Source organism: Suricata suricatta, chromosome 10 (assembly GCF_006229205.1).
Source record: "Suricata suricatta isolate VVHF042 chromosome 10, meerkat_22Aug2017_6uvM2_HiC, whole genome shotgun sequence".
NCBI classification, from domain to species: domain Eukaryota; kingdom Metazoa; phylum Chordata; class Mammalia; order Carnivora; family Herpestidae; genus Suricata; species Suricata suricatta.
Window position 1 is genome coordinate 6,971,435 of NC_043709.1, and position 22,491 is coordinate 6,993,925.

General features: G+C 57.3%; 2 protein-coding genes across 4 annotated transcripts in view; one reads left to right on the forward strand and one right to left on the reverse strand.

Moving 5' to 3' along the window:
- The window catches only part of CHADL (chondroadherin like), a 10,438-nt gene extending 2,820 nt beyond the window's left edge, over positions 1-7,618 (forward strand). Inside the window, 5 exon segments of the mRNA XM_029955407.1 lie at positions 6-694; positions 1,225-1,391; positions 2,482-2,713; positions 2,835-2,994; positions 2,997-7,618. Coding sequence (XP_029811267.1) covers positions 6-694; positions 1,225-1,391; positions 2,482-2,713; positions 2,835-2,994; positions 2,997-3,241 — 1,493 coding nt within the window. The 3' untranslated portion in view covers positions 3,242-7,618.
- L3MBTL2 (L3MBTL histone methyl-lysine binding protein 2) overlaps positions 6,623-22,491 on the reverse strand; it is a 19,738-nt gene continuing 3,869 nt past the window's right edge. The window contains exons 4-17 of one of the 3 annotated variants that reach the window (XM_029953500.1): positions 18,769-18,892; positions 17,893-17,972; positions 16,306-16,423; positions 15,721-15,855; positions 15,365-15,453; positions 11,765-11,996; positions 11,251-11,327; positions 10,970-11,074; positions 10,157-10,304; positions 9,687-9,769; positions 9,131-9,365; positions 8,569-8,634; positions 7,472-7,588; positions 6,623-7,087 (exon numbers count right to left, since the gene is read on the reverse strand). In XM_029953500.1, the coding sequence (XP_029809360.1) occupies positions 6,975-7,087; positions 7,472-7,588; positions 8,569-8,634; positions 9,131-9,365; positions 9,687-9,769; positions 10,157-10,304; positions 10,970-11,074; positions 11,251-11,327; positions 11,765-11,996; positions 15,365-15,453; positions 15,721-15,855; positions 16,306-16,423; positions 17,893-17,972; positions 18,769-18,892 (1,722 nt within the window). In that variant the 3' untranslated portion in view covers positions 6,623-6,974. The other 2 variants (XR_003914176.1, XM_029953499.1) reach the window with 2 other exon arrangements.

The following is a 22,491-nucleotide window of genomic DNA, read 5'->3' on the forward strand; positions in this document are numbered from 1 at the left end:
GTGCGTCGCCGAGTCCCGGCACAGCGGCTGCGAGGGCCGAGGCCTGCGGGCCGTGCCCCGCGGCTTCCCCGGGGACACCCAGCTCCTGGACCTGAGGCGGAACCACTTCCCCGTGCTGCCCCGAGCGGCCTTCCCGGGCCTGGGCCACCTGGTGTCGCTGCACCTGCAGCACTGCGACATCACGGAGCTGGAGGCGGGCGCGCTGGCGGGGCTGGGCAGCCTCCTCTACCTCTACCTGTCCGACAACCGGCTCTCGGGCCTCAGCGCTGCGGCCTTCGACGGCGCCCCCCGCCTCGGCTACCTGTACCTGGAGGGCAACCGCTTCCAGCAGGTGCCGGGGGCCGCCCTGCGCGCCCTGCCCAGCCTCTTTTCCCTGCACCTGCAGGGCAACGGCCTGGGCGGCCTGGAGCCCGGGGACCTGGCAGGCATGCGGGCCCTGCGCTGGCTCTACCTGAGCAGCAACCGCATCGCCCGCGTGGCCCCCGGGGCAGTGGGCCCGGCTCTCGAGCTGGAGAAGCTGCACCTTGACAGGAACCGGCTGCGGGAGGTGCCCACGGGGGCCTTGGAGGGGCTGCCTGCCCTCCTGGAGCTGCAGCTCTCGGGGAACCCGCTCGAAGCCCTGCTGGATGGGGCCTTCCGGCCTGTGAGTGGCTCACTGCGGCACCTCTTCCTGAACAGCAGTGGCCTGGAGCAGGTGGGCACAGGGCCGCCGGGGTGCGGGCGGGCCCCAAGAGGCCTCCTGCTATGCCTTCTCTCAGCAAACCCTGCCGCCCCCACAGTGCCAGGCCCGAGGCCAGGGGCCTGGTGACCCCGAGATAAGCCTGCCACTACACCAGCCTCTCAGGGAGCTCAGGTGTGGTGACAGAGCCGGGCGGATTTCGGTGCCACACGGGCCTGCCAGGGAGGGTACTGCCCGGGCAAGGAGGGAGGAGGAACGTGGGTCCCTGCGGCACTCTGAGGGGAGGGCTGGAGCCCCCAGGAGGATTTGTCCTGCAGGGGTGTGTTCAGGCCACCAGAGCAGAAAGAACCACGAACTTGGCCCCTCCCCCCGTGACGGGAAAGGGCAAGTGCTTTGGGATCTCCACCCCAGCATGGTCCTTGCTGCCTGGGCCACCGTGGGTTCTCTGTGTCCCCTCTGCTGGGGGAGCGCGGTGCCACCTCCTGGGCCTAGGGGTGAGGCAGGCCTGGCAGGAGCTTGCACTAAGGCCTGGCATCTCCCTGCAGATTTCTCCTGGGGCCTTTGCGGGCCTGGGGCCCGGACTCCGGAGCCTCCACCTGCAGAAGAACCAGCTGCGGGCGGTGCCCGCCCTGCCCCGCCTCAGGCAGCTGGAGCTCATCGACCTCAGCGGCAACCCCTTCCACTGTGACTGCCAGCTGCTCCCCCTGCACAGGTGAGCCCCCTGCCCGCGCACACTCACCAGCTGCCCTCGGTGGAGCCCCCGCCCTCTGCCTGGGGCACCGTGTTTGCGCCAGCGAGCAGCTTCGGAGGGGATGTGGTGCCAGAGCCACCTACCCTTCCCGAGGGAGCGGGCGGTGCCCGAGGCTTGGGGTGGGCGTGTCTGGGGCCGGATTCCCTCAGCAAAGTGGGAATGAAATCCCCGGGCCTGCTGGGGTGGAACCTAGGAACGCTTTGGCCAGGTCACTAATCTCATAGGAGAGCGAAAGGAACTCACCTCCTTCCCAGCGATTCACTTTGGGGCCCCGTGACTTCTCTGTGCCATTCCCTCATCCGTGAAGGGGATGACAGGAACCGTGTCCGCCTCAGAGGGGTTCTGTGTGAGGATGGCCTTGTTGGGGTGCCTGGGGGGTTCAGCTGGTTAAGTGTCCGACTTCAGCTCAGGTTGTGATCTCACAGTTCGTGAGCCTGAGCCCGGCACTGGGCTCTGTGCTGACAGCTTGTGCCTGGAGCCTGCTTTGGGTCCTGTGCCTTCCTCTCTCTCTGCCCCTCCCCCACTTTCTCTCTCTCTCTCTCTCTCTCTCTCTCTCTCTCTCTCTCTCAAAAATAAACATTTTTGCCGGGGCGCCTGAGTGGCTCAGTCGGTTGAGCGTCTAGCTTCGGCTCGGGTCATGATCTCACGGTTTGTGGGTTCAAGCCCCGCGTTGGGCTCTGTGCTGAGAGCTAGCTCAGAGCCTGGAGCCTGTTTCGTTTTCTATATCTCCCTCTCTCTCTGACCCTCTCCTGCTTGTGCTCTCAAAAATAAATAAAAAACATTAAATAATAATAAAAAAGGATTACCTTGTCAGCTAGCATATGTAGGTTGATTTGAACCGTGTCTGGAGCACCCTGATTATTGCTATTATTATCCCCTTTTTTATAGAGAAGGGACCTGAGGTTTGAAGTGACGCACTCTGGGTCCCCTGATTGGTGATGGGTTGGGCCAGGATTCCCTCCGGAGTCCACCCTCACCGCCAGGTCCTCAGGACCTCCTTGGCCACCTCAGGAAGGGCTCAGTGCGGACCCTAACTCTCTCCTCTCCTCAGGTGGCTCACTGGGCTGAACCTGCGGGTGGGGGCCACGTGTGCCAGCCCTCCCAGTGCCCGTGGCCAGAGGGTGAAGGCTGCGACGGCGGTCTTTGAAACCTGCCCGGGCTGGGCTGCCAGGAAGGCCAAGCGGACGCCGGCCACCAGGCCCAGTGCCAGGAGCAGCCCCAGGAAGGGGAGACGGCGGAGAGCAGACAAGGTTGGCGGGTTGGCGGGAGGCCTGGGTCGGTGGGTCAGATTCCAAAGCCCCCAGGATAGCAGGAGTCTGACTTCTCCTGGTCCTAATTCATGTGGTTCCAGACCTGGGCGATGACTCTGCTGTTCCCATTCAGTCATATCTGTCCCCACACCAGGTGGGCCCAGGTGGCTTTGTAAGGAAATGACCACAAAGTTTCATCCTGTGGGACGCTGGCTTTTCCGCTAGGCCACAGAATACCTGGCCCCAACGTGTTCCTAAGAGTAATGCCACTGTTACCATATTTGCTGGATCATCATTGATCCCACAGCTTCCTGACGGCAAGGTCACCCCTGGGACAGAAAGAGCAGGAGACAGGTGCTGTTGAGGTCTCCCTCTGCTTGGCAGCCACGGGCTGGACCCCACTCAGTGTCATCGCATCGCCAGCCTGACGTTTATGCTCACATCCTTGAGCTGTCGGTTGTAGCCAAATTGTGCAGCATGTCAGAGAAGGGGGAGCAGGATCCGGGGGCCCTTTGCCGTGGGAACCGCTGCTGTGTGATCAGGGTGTGGTGGGGGCTCTAGGGGAGAGGCTGGTCCTAAGAGGGAAATGAGAATGGGAAAGCGGACCCTGGTGAGGCGGAGGCTCAGGCTGCCTCTGGAGCGGCACTGGGAAGACTTGGGGTGCTGGGGGCCATCAGAAGGTGCATTGGCTCCCAGGGGCTGCCGTGAAAAAGTGCTGCACGCTGGGTGGCTTAGGACAAGACAGGTTTGTCTCACTGTTCTGGGGGTTCCAAGTCTGAGATGAGGGTGTCATCAGTGGGGCTGTGCTCCCTCTGGAGGCTGCGGGGGAGATCCTTCTGTGCCCCTCCCAGCCTCTGGCAGCCCAGGTGCTCCCCTGCTGGTGGCAGCACCTCCCCAGGTCCCTTCTCATCTTCCTGCTAGATCCGAGCCCACTTCCCCCTTCTCCTAAGGCAGGAGTCCTACTGGATTAGGACCCACCCTGATGACCTTGTTCTAACTTGGTTATCTCTGTGAAGACCCTATTCCTAAGTAAGGTCCGGCTCTGAGGTACATCTTCGTTGGGGGGGGTGGGGAGGTTACACAATTTGTAAGTGCTCCTTGCGAGGTAGGTAGGCTGGGAGGCAGGAACCCCACACTGAAGGGGAGCTCTTGTGCCTTGGAGATCAGATCTGGAATTCGCCTTGACAGTGGCACTAATCTCAGCTGGCGCTTGCGTGGCACCAACTTCCTGCTCAGGGCCAGCATCAGTGCTGCACCCCCATCGGCAGCCCCGGAGCCAGGTGAGGGGCGCGAGCACTGGGAGGCCGAGCTTGGTTCTGCCAGGTCCAGCCGCAGGCGGGGGCATTTTTAAGAAAGGAAGACCCCCGCAGTGCGGACTCCCTGTGCCCGCCTCTGGCTGCGGCAGGATTTGGCACACTGGAGACTGTCCCGTTCCTCCACCCTCTCAGACATGGAGATAGCCCACCAGAGGCTAGCCCTGGAGTTACACAGGTCTTTCATTTTTATTTTGTTGGAAGTGGCACTTTCCCCCCAGGGATACAAAGGAATTGAAAGATATGGCCCCCGGGGTGGGGGGCGGGGCTTGGCTGGCTCAGGTGGCAGAGCCTGGGATTCTTCACCTTGTTTCTATGTTGGGTGTGGAGCCTACTTTAAAAAAAGGGGGAGGTGGTGGGAAGGGAAGGCCCCATGACCTCAAGGGTCACACAGGGCCTGGACCCCTGTTCCATGTGGGGCGTGTTCACCTTGCTGATAGCCATGGCTGGACCATGCGTGCCTGGCTCTCTTGTGAGGCCCCAACATCTAGTGTGACATCTGGCATGTGGAAGATGCTTAAGGAAAGATGCTGAACGAACGAATGAGTGCTGGCTGTAACACAGACCACCCTGGATTTAGTCCCACTGCTGTCACTTTACTGTTGTGGATTTAAGCAACCAAGTTACTGGGATAAGCCTCCTCACCCATAAAATGAAGCCGACACATACCCCAGGGCCCGTGAAGATCTAAGGTGCCTAAAGGTGTCTAAGCTGCCACCTGAGGCACCTGAGGCTGTTAGAAATGGCAGTTCCCTTGCTGCCCGCACCCCTCGAGCAGAGCCGTGGCCACACTGGGCGACACTAAAGGGGGTGCGTGCGTTTGCACGGGGCAGGGAAGGGGTGCTTTAGGAGGATCTCCCAGCCAGCACACCCCCCCTCCTCCCCCTGCACTGGACTTCCAAGACCACCAGTTCCCTCCAGTGGCAACTGGTGCCCAGTGCCCGAGTGAAAACATCCCAGAAGCCAACGCCTCCATCTGGACAGAGCGAGATCTTCAGGCCCCGGCAACACACACCCTCACTGGGGCTGACTCAGTACCAGGCCGTGGGGCAGACACGGGTCAGGCCTGGCCTCTGGGGAATCCTGCGTGGGAGGAAGGTTGGAAATGTAAAGGATCATCCAGCATGTGGTTGCTATGGCGACAGGGCGCTCAGAAGATGACAGGCAACATTCCTTCATCGTCCCGTGTGGAGCCAGCCTTCATAACCGATGCCGGGAGGTGCCACGTCACAGCACACTCCGCTCTAAGAAACAAGTCTGACAAGTGACCTCAGGAAGGCCGGTGGCCAGCTGAGAGCTGGAATGGCGGCCAGACTTGTCCTCTGTTCTGCGCACGTGCCGGCATCCCTTCATCCAGGAAGGAGCTCAAGGTTACAATTCCATATGGTCCAGTTTTCCTAGAAGCTCCCGTCAGAGCTGGGCCAGGGCGGAGGAGCTCACTGCTGCGGGGACCGTGACCCTGTGGGGCCTGGCGGGGCCTCCACGAGTGCACAGCAGAGCCCACGCGCACACCCCGGCTGCCTTCCTCCTGGGGTCTAAGGCCACGGAGCCATCACTGCCCAGGTCTGCGGTGTGAGTAAAGCAGGGGAGGGCATGGCCCCTCTGTCCTTGAGCTTCACCACATCCCAAATCTAGTCACTTTCTGGGGAATGCAGGTTGCACTGACAGGCCCACTTTCTGAACGGCCTGGTTTCTACACTAGATGGGGCTTCCTAGTACCTTTAGCAAAGGAGTCAGTATCAAATCCTCTGGAAGAAATGACAGGAAACCTGCTCCACTTGGGCTGGTCACCCCACCTCTGGGGAACCTCACACAGCCCAGGCCCTGAGCAAACGCACGGCCGGCCCCCCACCAAGCCCAGGCGGTGGCAGCCTGACAGACCGGCTCAGAGGCGGCAGCTGGCGCACACAGGAACCCCGTCTCCAGACAGGAAACAGAGGTCCGCTGCCTCCACCTTCCGTTCCACAGTTACTGGAGACAGACAGAGGGGACTGTTTCCAAGGAGGCCAACTGGGAAAAATAAAAGCAAGTAAAATTTGGGCAGATGCTAGGTGGACTTCTAGAATGTGATTGCAGAGAGGAGCAAGGACAGTAAAGGAGAGCAAGCCAGGAAGCCTGTCCTGTTACCCTCCCTTCCTCCAGGGGCTCCCCTAAGGCCACGGCTGCCCCTCGACTCTCTCCCTATTAACTGGGAAGAGAAGTGGGGTGAAAAGGGCGGGTCCCCACCAAGCCGGGCTCAGCGCAGGTTACACATGGCTCTGGCTGCTGCCTCTGTAGCCCCTCCTCCAGCTCCCTGAGTGGGATGGGGGCCTGTGTGGCCCTCCCCTCTCCTCCCCAGGTCCCTGCCTGCCCCCCACGCGGGGAGCAGGCTCCACCTCTACCGTTCCATTTGGGAAACGGGGGTCAGTACTCCTGCCAGCAGCAGAAACAGGCCAAGGCCACCCCATAAGTCACTGAAACATGCATGCTGGTCACTGCTTCTTAGCTCCCAGGGCTGGTGCCTGCACGGGACCTCCCTAGGGTGCTAGGAGGAGCAGGGTGCCAACCCCAGAGGCGAGAGGCTGCTTCATGTGGCCTTCAGGCACCCGGCAGCCCCCCCCCCCCCCATCACCCTGTAATGGCCTCCCCCTCAGAGAGCTGCTCCGGGCGTTTATTACAGGACTTGCTCACACATGCACCCTTCACTGACTGGTCCTCCGGTGACGGGGGCAGCTGAGGGGTGTGGCGGGGGTGGAGGAAAGTTACGCTAAGGGTTTGCTAAGGGTTTGGGGAACTCTACTGGAGGAGATGCTCAGACACAAACATGGAGGCCTCAGGCAGTGCCAGTCACTCGGGCCTCGCCAGGGAGGGAGGCAGAGGTCCTTGGGGGCTGGCCTTCACAGCACCTGGCAGAACTTATGCAAAGAAGGCTCATTCTCCCAACTAAAGTGGGCTGAGGGGCGGTGGCAACAGAGAAGCCCCGGGCTGGCAGTGGGGGAGGCTCAGTCGTCTGTCTCCTGTTTGATGTTCTCGATGGGAACAGGCAGCTCTGGACCAGGGGCCTTGTCAGTTGGGGCCGTGTCTAGATGCTCTTCCTTCACACGCACAGCAATGACTAAAGAGGAAGGGAGGCGGGGAGGCGGGGAGAACACAGTGAGTGTGCGGGAAACTCCGGAAGGCCGGGGGGCTCAGGCTCTGGCTCCCTATGAAGGGGGGCCCTCGGGCTGTGGCGGGGAGGCGGGAACGGCGCCTTCCCCCTGCGGGGCGGGCCGCAGAGATGGAGAGGGCCCCGATGGAGGCGTGCGGCTCCGTTCAGAGTCGGGGGTGGGTGTTTGGGAGGCTCTCCAGGCCCAGTTGTCCAGGACGGACTTCTTGGTGCCCAGGGAAGTCCCTTCACACTTGACTCTCCTCTTCTGTGCCCAGGTGGGGAAGGAGGAGGGCCACCTCTGAGCGCTGGCGCAGGCCGGCCCCGCCTGGGTCCCGCCCGGGAGGCTCTTACTCTCTTCAGGAACGGGCTCCGATGAGGTCTTCTCAGCGGCCGGCAGGGCGTCCTCCAGCAGGGGCTTCTTGGACCCCTGTCTGAGGGGCCGGGTCTTGGTCGGTGGTATTCTTTTCCCTTTGAATAAAAACAGAATTAAACCCGGCACAAGGCGGTATCCACGTGCGGCTGGAAGGCTGGGCGGCAGCCTGCGGTGAGCAGGGGCGGCGGCGCCGCAGGAGCCAGCCTGGGGCAACCGGGGGCCGACCCGCCCCTCAGGGCTGTGCGCCTGAGGCCCGGAGAGGTTGTCTTCAGTAGGCGCTTAACACGACCCCTTTCCGGTCCCTCCATTCTTCCCCAGCGCCCCTGCTGTGAACAGTACAGGGTCTTTCCGCGTGGTCAACCCCAAACTCTCATATGACCTTAATCCTGCCCAGAGATACCCTCACCCCCCCCCCCCCCCCCCCCCCCCCCCCCCCCCCCCCCCCCCCCCCCCCCCCCCCCCCCCCCCCCGTCTGTTTCCTCCTCCTCCTGATTCTGGACAACCGCTTCTGTGTACGGTGCCACACGGTGGAGGCGACCTCACGGCCGCACGCCCGGAAGGATGGCTTTGCCTTCTCTCCACCCTGCCCCTCTCCACCTGCTGTCCCCTCAAGCGGAGCCCACATAGGCCTTGGGATCTGTTAGGAGTGGGGCCCCGCCTCAGGAAATGACACCAGAGTTCAGTGGCTGCCCCTCGCTCTCATCCCTGGGGGTCACAAGGGAAGGACAGGCGTGGGGAGAAACTGCCCCCCATACCTTGTACTTTCAAACAGCCGACGGGGTCGTGGCGGCTCTGACCACAGGGCAGCAGAGATCGGGACCCCTCCCCCTTTTCTTGATTATAATTACAATTTCTTGCCTTTTTTCCTTGCCATCCTGACCACTGTCAGAGACCGAAGACTCCCTGTTTGTCCTTGGGTGCCTTAAGGGCTAGGCTGACAGGCATGTTGGGGCCAAAGGGCAAGGAAGGGGAGATGGAGGGAGCTAAGCGGTGACTCCCGCTCTGCGTCCAGGGACACGGGCCCAGCTGGCCCCAGGCCCCGCACCGGCCCCGGCTGCTCGAGTGCATCACTTACTTTTCTTCCCAAACTGTTTCTTTTTCTTCTTCGTGGCCTCTTTGGCCTTCAGAGGTGTGCTCGGCTCTGTCGTAGAGATCAGGGTAAGCAGTAAGAAGAGAGGTCTAGGAAAACGGGGTATAGGCACATCCCAAGACCCTCTGCCCACCCTCACTAGCCTCCCCTACACACGGGACACCCCAAGAAGGAAAGCCACAGTCGGGCAATGAGAATGGGGGAGGGAGGCCGAGGGGAGGGACAGGAGAGCAGCGTCCCTTCTTCCCACCCTCGTCACCAGGGCTGCTCCGAGGGACCTGGGCGGTTTACCTGGGTGCACAAAGGCACGAGCATATGACAGAGTGGGCAAGATCAAGGAAGGCGCTCTGCAGGCCAGAGGGAGAGGGAGATAGAGAAGTCAGGAGCGGGAGGGGGGCGCAAGGGCCACTCTTTACTTAGAAGTGGTCCAGGAGACATCTCGATCTCATGCCAAAGAATGAGGTAGGCATGGGGCAGGGGGAGCGGTTGGCAGGAAGGAAAAAGGAAAGCAAAGTCAAAACTCTCGTGCGGCCGCGAGAGCCCAGACCTGTGGCCACTGGCGGCTGGAGCTGGTAGCCGGTGAGCTCACACCAGCCGACGGGGTAGATGTCCGGGGACTCGCAGTCCACCCACTGGTCATACTCGCTGTCCCAGCCGTCGAAGTGGATGCTGAGGAGCCTGTGCACCACCCGCCTCACTGTGGCCACGCAGATGAGGCGGGGCTCCATCAGGTCCACGGCCTCCAGCTTCATGCCCACCTTGAAGCCGTGGTTGGGGCAGTCCTGGGGACGAGAAAGTGGCAGTGACCTCAGCGGCCAGCTCGCTGCCCCAGTGGGGCACAATTGGGGACAGGCAATGGGCCGGGCGCGCCTGTGGGGAAGGGTCCCTTGGCAGTGATGCTGCCGCCCTCTGCTCCCAAGCACCAGCCCCTTCGGGAAAGGAACGGGCTCCACTGTTGGGCACTATGCCTATGGCAGAGTTTGGGACTTCTGGCCGGAAGCGGCTGTCTGCAGTACTGACTCAAGGGAAGAGAAGGGGTTGGAATGAACTATCCTGACAGCAGGCGGGGCTGCCCCAGGCCGGGGCTTCCTCAGCCTCCTCACCATGTTAAAGAGTCTCGATGGAGCTGCTTTTGACTTGGTCTTCTCCAAGTAGGTGTCCCAGCTGAAAGTTTGCGACTCGTAGCCTGGAGAAGCAGAAAGTGTGGATGTGGAGGGAAAGGAAGGGAGGCTCCAGGAAAGGAGCACATGCCAAAGGGGCACCTGCAGCTGGATCAGGACCCAGCCTGGAGTCTCCCCAGGAGCCTTTTCTCTCCTTCCCAGGCTGATACCTACTCCAGGACCATGGTCCTGTTGTACAGGTTGTTCACTGCCCAAAGAACAGGTTGGAACTCTGCTCACCAAGCCACACATTAGTCATGGAGCCCGGTCAGTTTAAGGGCTGGTGGTGTTGGCCTTGGGTGGCTCAGACACTTCCAATCCACTTTGAGACTCCACGCCCCAAGGTCTGGCTTCGCCAGGAATCTGGGCCTGTGGCCGCACTCTGCCCTTTCTGACTATAAGGCCAGTCTTACCTTTAGGTGGTGTGAGCTCAATGTCATTCTTTTGGCAGAAGGTGGCTGGGAAGATAGCGTGGGAGGAGGCGTGGTAACAGAACCAGTCGGAGCCGTCCGTGGAGGGGCCCCCGTCCACACAGATCATGAGGTAGCCGTCCAGGAGAACCTGGCAGGTGGGGTGGGGAGAGGGCAGACACCACGGTAACGTGAACTGTGCCCCCATCCGAGGGGAAGGTGGTGAGAAAGCCGACGGATCAGCTCCGAGCGCTGAGAGCTAGATCTCGGCGTCCCCGAGCTTCTGCTTCAGGGCACTCAGCGCCCCCGGAACCCATATGGGTGAGACTCTTTACCTTCCTCACCGGACAGCAAATGCTGCTCCCGCAGGGGCTACATGTTTTTGCCAGGCGAGCACAGGGCCCCGCCTGGAGAAGACTGGCTGGACAAATCACGTCCCCGGGGGCCATTTGCTCCTCAGGCTGCAGCAATCATGTACGGTGTGCAGCCAAGTCAGCAAGGCTACGGGTCCTGGCTAGGCCGGCCCTCCGAGGAGAGGACACGCAGCTGTGGAAAGGCCTCCTGGGAGGCTGACAGGGCAGGGAGGACACAGCTGACACAGGACCAGGCTCAGGCCAGGTGTTCAATAAGCACTTGTCCAATGTGCCTCGGACCCGACAGGAAAGCAGATTGTGAGCGAGGAGCAGATAAGCCCCCTCCCTCAAAGACGTCCAGGACTCCAGGAGCAGCTGGAGTGGGGAAGGCGTGCAGAGCTCGGTGCCACCTCGATGGCTTCAGAAGGCTACACTAAAGCTGCAGGGCCAGGCCCGGGCTCACCTTGCAGATGGTCGCCACACAGATGTTGCCCAGATTCAGGGGGTCAATGGCTTCCAGTTTCATCCCCTCCTCAAACCAACCACCTTCCGTGTAGACAGCTCGAACCTTAAAGGAACAGGGCAGCTGGGGAATCTCTGGGCGGCCCGGGAGGAGGTGGGGGAGCAAGCCTCACCCGCTGTAGGCTTGGGAAGGAGACAGGGAAGGAAAGAAACATCCCAGGGTCCCTAGGCCCGGAAATGACCCACGGCCAAGAAGAAAAGTGTCCAAGGGCTGTGCCTCACCTTCTTGAACAGGTAAGGAACAGCATCACAGTAGATTTTCCGGAAGGTGGGATGGTGGGCCATGTCGCTGCGCCTCTCTTTTCGGGGGATGGCAGGGGGAGGCAAGGGAGAGAAGGGAGTTGGAAGCTGCTAACAGGGCCCCTCCATACTGCCCCCAGAAATGGGGGGCTTGCCCTGCATATGCTCTAACCTGTATCTTAGCACCCCCTCCCCATCTGGGACAAGACAGAAAACATCAGGAGCTCTCTGTAGGGAGAGCCGAACCCTTCAGATCCCGACGCTTCCCTCTCTGTGGGAGAGGTAGGGTCTGCAGCTAGGTGCAAATCGATCTTACCACGTACAAGCTGAGGGGCCTTGGTCAAATCACCCAACCTCTCTGGACCTTGTTATCACCATCCACAGGGTGGAGATGATCACCTCTACCACAGACGGTTGTTGTGGGGTACAGAGATGCTCCCAGCCAGGCCCTGGGGCAGCAGAACCTGGGGTCACACTGGCCTGGGGCTCTGCTGACCTGAAAGCTTGATGCCATGGCCAACACGCCGTGACCAGCCCACCGGGTGGATCAAGGGGCTCCACATGTGGCACCAGAAGTCGTCATCACTGTCGCCATCCTCATAGAGAAGCCGCAGGCGACCCCCAATCACAGTGTCCACCACGGCCATGCGGGTCCGGGACACCTGGGCCTTGTCCACCACCTCCAGCCGCATGCCTTGCCGAAAGGGGTACTTCATGCTCTCCACCATCTGCAGAGTCAGAACACAGGCCTCCTGTGGTCTTGGCCTTCCACCCACCTTCCTCTTCTGTCTCTCTCTTTAAAAAAAATTTTTTTTAATGTTAATTATTAAGACAGAGAGAAACAGAGCATGAGTGGGGGAGGGGCAAAGAGAAAGGGAGACACAGAATCCCAGGCAGGCTCCAGGCTCCGAGCTTCAGCACAGACCCCAACGTGGGGCTCGAACTCATGAGCTGTGAGATCATGACTTGAGCTGAAGTCGGACACTTAACCGACTGAGCCACCCAGACGCCCCTTGTTCTGTCTCTTAACAGTAACCAGAGAACAGGGAAGGTGTGTGAGGATCACATCCAACGCTAAGTCAAGGAGCTGAACAGATGAGCCTTCCCTTCCTGCCAAGTGCAAACCTTGTGGGACAAGAATGCCCAATCAGAACCCCCGACTCTTCAGGAGGACACTGCCAGCACACAGCTTACAGCGTACGTACCAAAATGCCAGCAAGTCAGTATGATGGGAATTACGAGACCCATTTCAGACTAAGGAAAACAGGTACCCCAGAGGGCTCAAGTGACTTGCCCCCACTCACCCTAAGCCATTGGTCTCACAGCTGGGCCTTGATACTGGTTCTAGGGTCCAGCCTTGTGCTCCTTCGCACCCCCCCCCCACCTCCCGGCGGATGACACATACTAACTACACTGTGTCTGGAGCACTGAATCCCCCAGTGCCTCCAAATGTCATATTATAGCTCTGAACCCCCTGGGCTGCAGCTTTGAACGGCTTTCCCACTCTGACCCAGCAAGGTACTGGGACCAAAATGCCTACAAATTGTCCTAGAGCCCCGATGGCAGGCCACGAATGAGGGGCAGGCATTCTCTCAGTTCACTGCGACCTCAGTGCTGGCCTGCCTGGGGCGGGGAGACGGGACCAGTGAGCTGCGAAGGGCTTTTCCAGCCCAAGGGAAAACGAGTCCTACCCAGCTTAGGCCTGGTGCGGGGTGAGCAGTGCAATTTCAAAGCCCACTAGGAGGGGGAGCACCTCAGAGGTCATAAAGCAGCCACCAAGGAAAGTGGACACTGAGTCCTACACCACAGACCCATCAGCCCTCAGCTCATGGCCTGGAACGACTCCAGACCACTGCCCGATTGACTCACTTAGTAGAGAGATTCAGGGTGAGGCCTAGGTTGGGGTCCCTGCGCCTCCTCCCCCTCCTAGCCCTTCCTGACATTCCTTTCTTTTGCACACACCCAGTGTAGCCCACAGCCCAGGGCCCTTTAGGTTAGTGACACCCAGAATGTGAGCCCAGCAGGGGCAGAGCTGGGTTTGGTAGGATTCATTTCTACCTCCTCAGGTCCATGCACACAACTAGGCACAGAGTTAGTGCTTGGTTAGTTTTTTCTCACCTGACAAACACATGTACACACTGGCCTTGGCTGGTGGGTCTTTCATTCAAGACTTTGTAGTCAGCATTTCATTCAAAACATTGGACTTGGCCCGTATCACATCGCAGGCATACACGGAACTGGACCGGATGTGGATTAGAGCTTCGTTCACAAACCCACCTCCTTTATTCTCCCTCCCCCAGTCCTCAGAGGCAGCTGCTTCCGTATCCAGCGCAGGACTGGGTGTGTGACACCTAGTCACTGCGCACTTGCTGACCGGTTAACACAGCACCGTGCTCTGCCAGTGAGAATCAGCCCCATCTAATTCAAGCAGAGAACAGGCCACCTGGACGCTGCTAGTGGCCTGTGCCACCCACAGGCGCCTGCCTGCCCTCAGACAAGGGCCAGCTGACTGAATGCCCGCTTGCAAATACGGAATCTGTCAGCCATGCAAGGCATTCTGAGAAGCACTGGAAACAAAGCTCATGGTTTTGCTGGGAAGGAAATATGAAAAGATAAATGAGAAAAATACAGAGAAATAAAGAGCAAATGGATGGTACCCAACAAGGTCAAATAAAGGAAAAAAAAACATTTCTACTTTAGGGGAAAAAAGCGAACGCTTCCTTGAGGTACTGGAACCATTCCTTACCAGAGGCCTGCTCTCCACCAGCTGGGGGTGGCAACCTCTTCACCAGGCGGCCAGTGCCTTGGATGAGAGGGGCCTAACTTCTTTAAAAACATTTTTTTTTTATGTTTTAAATTTATTTTTGAAAGACAGAGAGAGACAGTGCGAGCAGGGGAGGGTCAGAAAGAGAGAGAGAGACAGAATCTGAAGCAGGCTCCAGCCTTTGAGCTAGCTGTCAGCAGAGTCGGACATGGGGCTCGAACCCACGGACCGTGAAATCATGACCTAAGTTGAAGCAGGACGCTTAACCAGCCGACCCACCCAGGTGCCCGGAGATGGGCCCAACTTCTATCCCATCCGTTTTCAGCTGTTGGCGTCCATACCACCCACACCCTCCTAGTTGGGGTTGAATTCAGATGCCTTTTCTCCCTGAAGCCTTCCCTGATCCAAGGCCAGTGCAGCCATGTGTCCCGCTGCTGGCTGCTGGGAAGCGCACCTGAGCACCGGCCCGGGAGCCCCGAGGCAGCCCGGGCCCCTCAGCCCCAGTGCAAGCAAGCTCAATTTTTAAAAATTAAAATCAAAAGCCACAGGGATGATTTGGAGGCACACCTCTGGATCAGAATCAAGGCCATTTGTATTATAATTATTTCTGGGTTTAGGGGTGCCTGGCTGGCTCAGTCGATGGAGCATGTGACTCTGGATCTCAGGGTTGTTGAGGTCAAACCTCACGTAAGATGACTTACGGAAATAAACTTCACATATATCTATACACGTATATAGCTAACTCTGTGCTTGACTTTGTTTCCTCTGTCAGACTGGTGAATCCTAAACACAGGATCTGTATTCCCACAGTTCTCTGCATATATACTTCATAAAATCTGTGCAGTGAATGTTTCTGAAAAATGCTGTGTGCAAAGGTAAGGATCTGGAGGAGCAAACGGGAGACAAAGCAATGTGACTGCCATGGCTGGATCACGACGTGGGTTGGGGAGGAGGCTGACACTAAGCCAGGAGGGGAGACAGCAACCAACACCCTTCCCTGAGACACGGGAAGCTGGCGGGGGGGGGTGCCCGGAAGGGCTCGGTTGGTTAAAGCATCCACCTTCAGCTCAGGTCATGATCTCACAGTTCGTGGGTTCTGCCCAGAGCCTGGAGCCTGCTTCAGATTCTGTGTCCCCCTCTCTCTGCCCCTTCCCAGCCAACTCTATCTCTCTCTCAAAAGTAAATAAACATTTAAAAAATTAAAGCAACAACATCAAAAAAGAAACATGAAGCTGCTAAAAACTGTCAAGCAAGGGAGGAGCCTGGACAGAGAAAACGGAAGAGGGGCAGGAAGGAGATCACTTAGGAGACCCCAAGGGCTCCCGGCCAGACCTTGATATGGAAATCCACAGGAAGCGTCCTGGAGCCCACCAACCGCTTCATGAGGTAGCCCTTCCAGTCGGTGAACTTGGCATGGATGGCTGCGGAGACACAGCAGAATCGTGGTTACATAGCCTGACTACACCCCCGCCAAGAGGGGTGTCAGAGCAACTGATTCCTGCCTCTTCCAGCCCCAGCGACCGCATCTTTAAAACGCGCTGCCCCGGGGCCTCTGGGGCTGGGGAGGACAGAAAGCGGGCAGGCCAGGGAGTTCTGCTCCGGTCTAACCTAAGACAAGGGGTGCCAGGGTGCCCCCTTCCACCATGGGCTCTGCAGGAACCAGGCAGGGAAAGTTCTCATCAACTCACTGCGCGGGGGCACCAGGATCTTGCTGTTGATGGCACACCAGCCAATGGGGTGGACATCCACCGTTCCCAGGTTGCACCAGAAGTCATGGCTGGCATCATTCTCAAAGCCTTCATACCGGAGCAGCACCCGGTAGCCTGGAGGAGGGAAAGGGCACCAGTGAGGGAGGGTGGGAAAGGTAGATCCTCAGGCCTTCCCTCTTTTCCAGCCTAAGTCGACTCATCTTCCAAGAGCTCCTTCCAAGCAAGTGGGGTCCCTGTTGTCCACAACGGTCACAGCCAAAACAAACCCATGCCACGTCCTGGGAAGGCAGGATGGCACCGCACTGAGAGTTAGTTTGTTTTTTTTTTTTTTATAGCCTGCCTGTCCCTGGAAAAAACCTTAAAAGAGGGAGTTTCCAAACTTGCCATACTGTGGCCTCCTGGAAGCCAGGGAAGGTGGGCGAAGCCCAAGAAGGGAGGCAGAAACTCCAGCGGGTGGGCTTTTTGTTTGTTTGATGCAGCCAAGCTCAGCTTGCAACGCTGCCCACCCGTGTGGGGATGTCACTCTCCGAACCCAGACCCTGACGTGGCCTGAGGAATACCCACCCGCGGCCTGGATGACAGAGGCGATCCAGTACACCCGGCTGGGGAGCACGGCGTCGCTGTTGAGCACCTCCACTTTCATCCCCTTCATCACGTCCTCCCACTGGTCGTAGAGTGGGACCTGTGTGGGCGCAAGAGCATTCGGGGGGACAGTGAGCTGCCTGAGCAGCATCCTTCTCTGCCCCTCAACTTCTCACATCACTCACTGTCACTCCAAGCCAGGCATGGGGCTAGGGACGAAGCGAGGAGCAAGCCGTCCACTGTCCTCAAAGAGCAGAGTCAGGGCATGGGGTGGGGGGGAGGGCGGGGAGGGCCGCACCTCTGGAGTCAGTCAGCCCGAGTGCTAATCTTTACAGACCGGCTCCTCAGGGTACCGTCCTGGGCATGGCACACCTTGGCGGTTTGGGGGCCAGTGACGACACCTAACACTGCCTAGTGTTGCCACGTGCCAGGCACTGTCCTCTGCACAAATACCACCTCCTTCAGTCCACACTCAGGCCTGGCCAGTAGTGTCTCAGCTGTCACACCGGCTCTCAGAGATGTCTACCCGCACACTATTTCTGGCACATTCTCTACCTCTCCAATCGGTCTTCTCCTCTTCAGATGCTCTCCATCAGCAGCGGACTACTTTTGCTGGCCTTTCCCCAGTACCTAAACCTCGCTTTGAACCTACAGCACCTTGAATCTCCTCTGGAGAAATTCACCTTTTTGCATTCTCAGCCTGGCGTAAGCTAATCCGGGTATCCCTCCCCTCTGGCCAGAGAGTGGGGTCTGCCACAAAACCCAGAAACGGTTTTGCTCTCCAGGCACGAAGGGGCCGGCCGGGCAGAGCCTACTGAATCCGGTGTGCTGAGTGCAAGTGTGCCGGGGTTTCCCTGCAGTGAAAACTCAGGGCAAAAGAGCTTCCCACTAAGGAAGGCGTGTGCCTTCCACAGAACCCAGACTAGAGCGAGTGAGACATTCCGACTGTCCATGCCACGGCACTCCCCAGAGTCTGCTAGGATGGGACTCTGGTCAGAGGCCTCCAAGAGTCAAGAGACCTCCTCCGGGACTTCCCGGGTGTTAGCAAATTGGCTTGAAAGGCCCACTGAGAGCGCTGCTCCGGGCAGCTCCCCGGCCCGCAGACTGCACACGCTGCCTGCGCTTCCGCTGCAGGCCTAGCCCACCCCCCTCCCGCCCCCTCCCGCCCCCTCCCGGCCTCACTCTTCTGGGGGCTTCTCTGTGCCAAGATGGGCTCCAGGAGGCAGCCCCATCTGCCCCCCAGGAACCTGGGGGCTCAGGGCCGTCCAGAAGCACCAAGCTTTCAGAGGAAAACACGAACACCGGGGAAGAAAGAAGCAAAGCATTTCTAGCGCAAAGTTCCATTCGGTGAACAAGCAGAGTGAGGACCTCAGAGAGGGAGCTCGGTGCTAGAGGGCCTCAGGGAGGGTTTGTGGGAGGACTCTGCGCCCACCCAGACCTCACCACTGTCCTCTCCCTGTGCCAGTGCCCAGCTTGGAACGCCTGTGTGGCTGGTGGGTGAGATGGGTGGCGAGCACCCGAGTTCCCGGCTCGCCAGCCCCCAGCCCTCCCCATCTCCAGGACACTCACATGCTTAAAACAGCTGACAGGAGCAGCTTTGTAACTGTGATCCTTCAGGAACTTCCCCCAGTCGAAACCCAAGACCAGCGCTGTGGAGCAGAAAGAGGAAGAGTTGGGAGTCAGCTGCCCTGCCAGCAACCTGGCACCCAGGAGCCTTAGAAGCAGGTCTTCCCTACCCGGGCAGCCCCATACCTGCCCCACCAGTGGCCATCAGAACGGGGCTGGACCTTATCCAAAGGGGGACAGACTCTCAGGAGTGGAGGAAACATTCAGGGAAAATGTCTGATCCTTCTTCCCCGGAAAAGACAAGGAAATTCAAAGACCTTGGGCTTAAATGCTTTAGACCTCCCTCAACCTCTCATTGGTCAGAGCCGGTCAGAGCCGGAGGAATGGGTGGGAGGGGCACACACCTAGACCCCTCCAGCCCGGGTGTGTGTGGAGCTCAACTACGGCCAGAAACCGACCACCTAGAGCCCGGCTGCTGAATGCCAGCATGCTCAGAAGCTGCCGTGCCCGCTCAGAGAGCAAGGTTACTTTGCTCATCCCGCCGCCCCTCTCGAAACCACACAGGGGTCTCGACGGCCCATGGGGCACAGAGCCATAGGGCCAAGAGCGATACAATACAAAAGGAAAGCAGCTAACTCTCGGCTTCTGAACTATCAAGAGTAGAGGTCCTGGCACTTCAGAAGGGACTAAAGGGATTTTCGGGGTAGTCTGCACAGTCCCTACCAAATAGGAAGATGCAGTCCCCAGGGACTCTGGGGCAGGGCACTCTGTAGCTGCCCATCTTCCCCGTTCCCGGCTCCTAGGCAGGGCCAGCCCAGGCCTGGCACCCCATTCCCACCCCCTTGGCAGCTTCTGGGCACCACTGTTCTGCTGTCTTACCATCTTGCCCAGTCGGCGTCCCGTCTGCCAGCTGTCCCGTCCCCTGGGAGTGGAGGAAGGCTCCAATCTTGGCAGACCAGGCTGCCTTGTGGAGGACTTTGGCTTTCTTGGTAGGTGGTTTTCCCTGGAAGGAGGAGAGCATGGGTGTAGCCTAACGGCTGGCTGTGCTCGGCCTGGGTTTAAATCCTGGGACTCCGTCACTCAACTTCTTCAGTTTATTCATGTGTAAATCAAGTGCATAAACCAAGTGCGGAGACAATAACAATGCCTGGCTCCGAGGGGGGTGGCAAGGCTGAGAGTCGGCCATTGTTCAGCGGGGGGGGGGGGGGGGGGGGGGGGGGGGGGGGGGGGGGGGGGGGGGGGGGGATGGGCCACAGGAACGACGGGGCAGGGAGGGACACAAGTTCTATCTTTTCGGTCTTTTAAGCCTTTGTTTCCTCCAGGGACTCCTCAAGGCTTCAACTCTCCGCCCTGTCCTCCGTCAGGTGCTCCCGCAGACCACAGCAGCCGGGATTCAGAGAGGGCCGGAGGCGACACTGCGTACACGCACGTGACTGCTCTAGAGCTGGGCTGTGGCTTCCATCAGGTGCTCCACGGGGGCCTCCCCAAGTGAAAGGCCACTAATCTGTCTCCAGTTTGTAACTTAAGCACTGATCAGAAAGGGCCAGAGAGTTTATTTTAAAAAATCAGTGAGGTAAAAATGTGAGTTTAAATTCCACACAGACCTGGGGAAAAGTCCTGGGTCTTCAATTTGTAACTTCTTTAAGTTACTAAAAATTTTTGAGCCTTTAAAATAGGAATTTAAGGGGCGCCTTTGTAGTCAGTTGGTTAAGTGTCTAACACTTGATTTCAGCTCACGCCATGATCTCACTGTTTGTAACATTGAGCTCCGTGCTAGGAACCTGCTTGGGATTCTCTCTCTCTGTCCCTCCCCCACTGGCTTGCTTGCTTATGCTTTCTCAGAAACAAAAACAAAAACAAAAACATTAAAAAAGATTAATAGGGGCATCCGTGTGGCTCAGTGGGTTAAGCGTCTGACTTCGGTTCTGTGTTGGCAGTGTGGAGCCTCCTTTGGATTCTGTCTCCCTCCCCCTTCCCCTTCCACACTTGCACTTTGTCTCTGTCTCCCAAAAATAAATAAACGTTAAAAAATAATAATGAGGGGTGCCTGGGTGGCTCGGTCGGTTAAGCCTCTGACTTCAGCTCAGGTCAGATCTCACGTTTGTGGGTTCGAGCCCCGCGTCAGGCTCTGTGCTGACAGCTAGCTCAGAGCCTGGAGCCTGCTTCTGGTTCTGTGTCTCCTTCTCTCTCTGCCCCTCCCCCTCTCATGCTCTGTCTCTCTCTGTATCAAAAATAAATAAAACATTTATAAAAATTAAAAAAAGAGTACTATATAAAAAAATAATAATGAAATAGGAATTTTAAAAAAATAATAAAAAATAAAATAAAATAGGAATTTAAGGTGCATCTGGCTGGCTCAGTCAGTACAGCGTGCCACTCTCAATCTTGGGGTTGTGATTTCAAGCCCCATATCGGGTGTAGGGATTTCACTGGAAAAAAAATTCTTAATAAAATAAAATTTGAATTTTTTTAGGGTTTATTTATTTTTGATAGAACACAAGGTGGGGAGGAGCAGAGAGAGAGGTCGACACAGAATCCAAAGCAGGCTCCAGGCTCTGAGCTGTCAGCACAGAGCCCGATGTGGGGCTTAAACCCACAGACCACAAGATCATGACCTGAGCCTAAGTCATTCGCCCAACCGAATGAGTCACCTGGGTGCCCCTAAAAATTCATTTTTAAGAGATCACTGGTTGGTTGGATTCAGTCCGAAATGCTTAGCAAGTATCCCTGAATTGTAGCTATTAACAATATTATTTATTAACTCACTGAGGAGAGAGATTTTTCTAGGCCCTGACTAAAATCTGCACGAGGGAAACAAAAAACAATGATTATTCACAAAAGCGAGAGAGAAGCTGTACAAAGTGCAAAGCAGGAGAGCTGGCCCACTGTGACTTTCAGTAAATCCCGGAGCGGTGGGTCTCAGGCTGTGCTGCACAGGACAAGCGCCTGGGTCCAGGGGGCCCCTGGCTGACTAGGTTCAGAGAGGTAGTGCCTAAGCTTCTTACCTCAGGGCTATGTATCTGAGACCCATGTTGGGTGCAGGGATTACTTTAAAAAAAAAAAAAAAGAAGAAGAAGAAGAAGAAGAAAGCCCTGTGTCCAGGCCACACTCCATCCCAATTAAATGAGAATGTTTGGGAGTAAGATATTACTATTTAAAAAAAATTTTTTTAAATGTGTATTTATTTTTGAGACAGAATGAGACAGAGTAAGAACAAGGGAGGGGCAGAGAGGGAGACACAGAACCTGAAATAGGCTCCAGGGTGTCAGTACAGAGCCTGATGCGGGGCTCAAACCCACAAACTGTGAGATCATGACCTGAGCCAAAGTCGGATGCTTAACCAACTGATCCACCCAGGCGCCCCAACATTACTATTTTTTTAGAGCTTGTTTATTTATTTATTTTTTTGAGTAATCTCTACATCTGATGTGGGGCTTGAACTCACGACCCTGAGGTCAAGAGCTGCACCAAACAATAATATTTTAAACATTCTCCACATGATCCCAACATGCAGGCAAGGTGCTAGAACCAGCATTGTGGACGGTGGCCATTGTTACCAGGACACAAAACGAAGTCAGGCGCCTGAGATCACATTCCAGTCCCAGTTCTGCTGTTTCCCCAGGGAAACTCCCATAGGTAAGTCACTCTTCCTCTCGGGACCTCAGCCCATCTCTTTAAGAATCCTTCCATTTATAAACATTCTATGAATGTCAATACTTAACTAAAGATGAGTAAGACTTTCTAGGTGGCTGCCTATAACAAGGGACCAATGTCCTAAACCCACCGTGGCGGTAAACGTAAGCCTGTCTCCTAGTTTCCTCTCAGAGCATTTATAAAGGCATGGGGCAGGGTGCCTGCAGGGCGCAGCTGGTTAAGCGTCTGGCTCCTGTTTTGGCTCAGGTCGGGATCTCACATTAGTGGGGCTCAGCCCCTCATGCTGGGCTCTGAGCTGACAGCACAGCGCCTGCTTGGGATTCCCTCTCTCCCTCTCTCTCTGCCTCTCCCCCGCTCATGCTCTAGCTCTCTCAAAATAAACAAATTAAAAAAAAAAAAAAAACTATGAGGCAAAGACCAAAGGGCAGAAGACTCCCCCAAGGCTCTTCTTTTCTTTAACACTTACTAAACACATCAGACTCCTGGGGGAGGGAAAGGTGGGGAGTGAATGGCAGCTCTAGAAAATGTAGAACTTAACAAGCTCCATAAATTGATTCCTCTGAGCTCTAAATTAAAAAAAAAAAATTTGGGGGCGCCTGGGTGGCTCAGTCGGTTAAACCTCCGGCTTCGGCTCAGGTCAGATCTCACGTTCGTGGGTTCGAGCCCCGCGTCTCGGGCTCTGTGCTGACAGCTAGCTCAGAGCCTGGAGCCTGCTTCCGGTTCTGTGTCTCCTTCTCTCTCTGCCCCTCCCCCTCTCATGCTCTGTCTCTCTCTGTCTCAAAAATAAATAAAACATTTAAAAAATTAAAAAAAAATCTTTAAAAAAAAAATTTTTTTTAGGGACTGAGAGAGACAGCGCAAGCAGGGGAGGGTCAGAGAGAGGGAGAGGTACAGAATCTGAAGCAGGCTCCAGGCTCCGAGCTGTCAGCACAGAGCCCGACGCAGGGC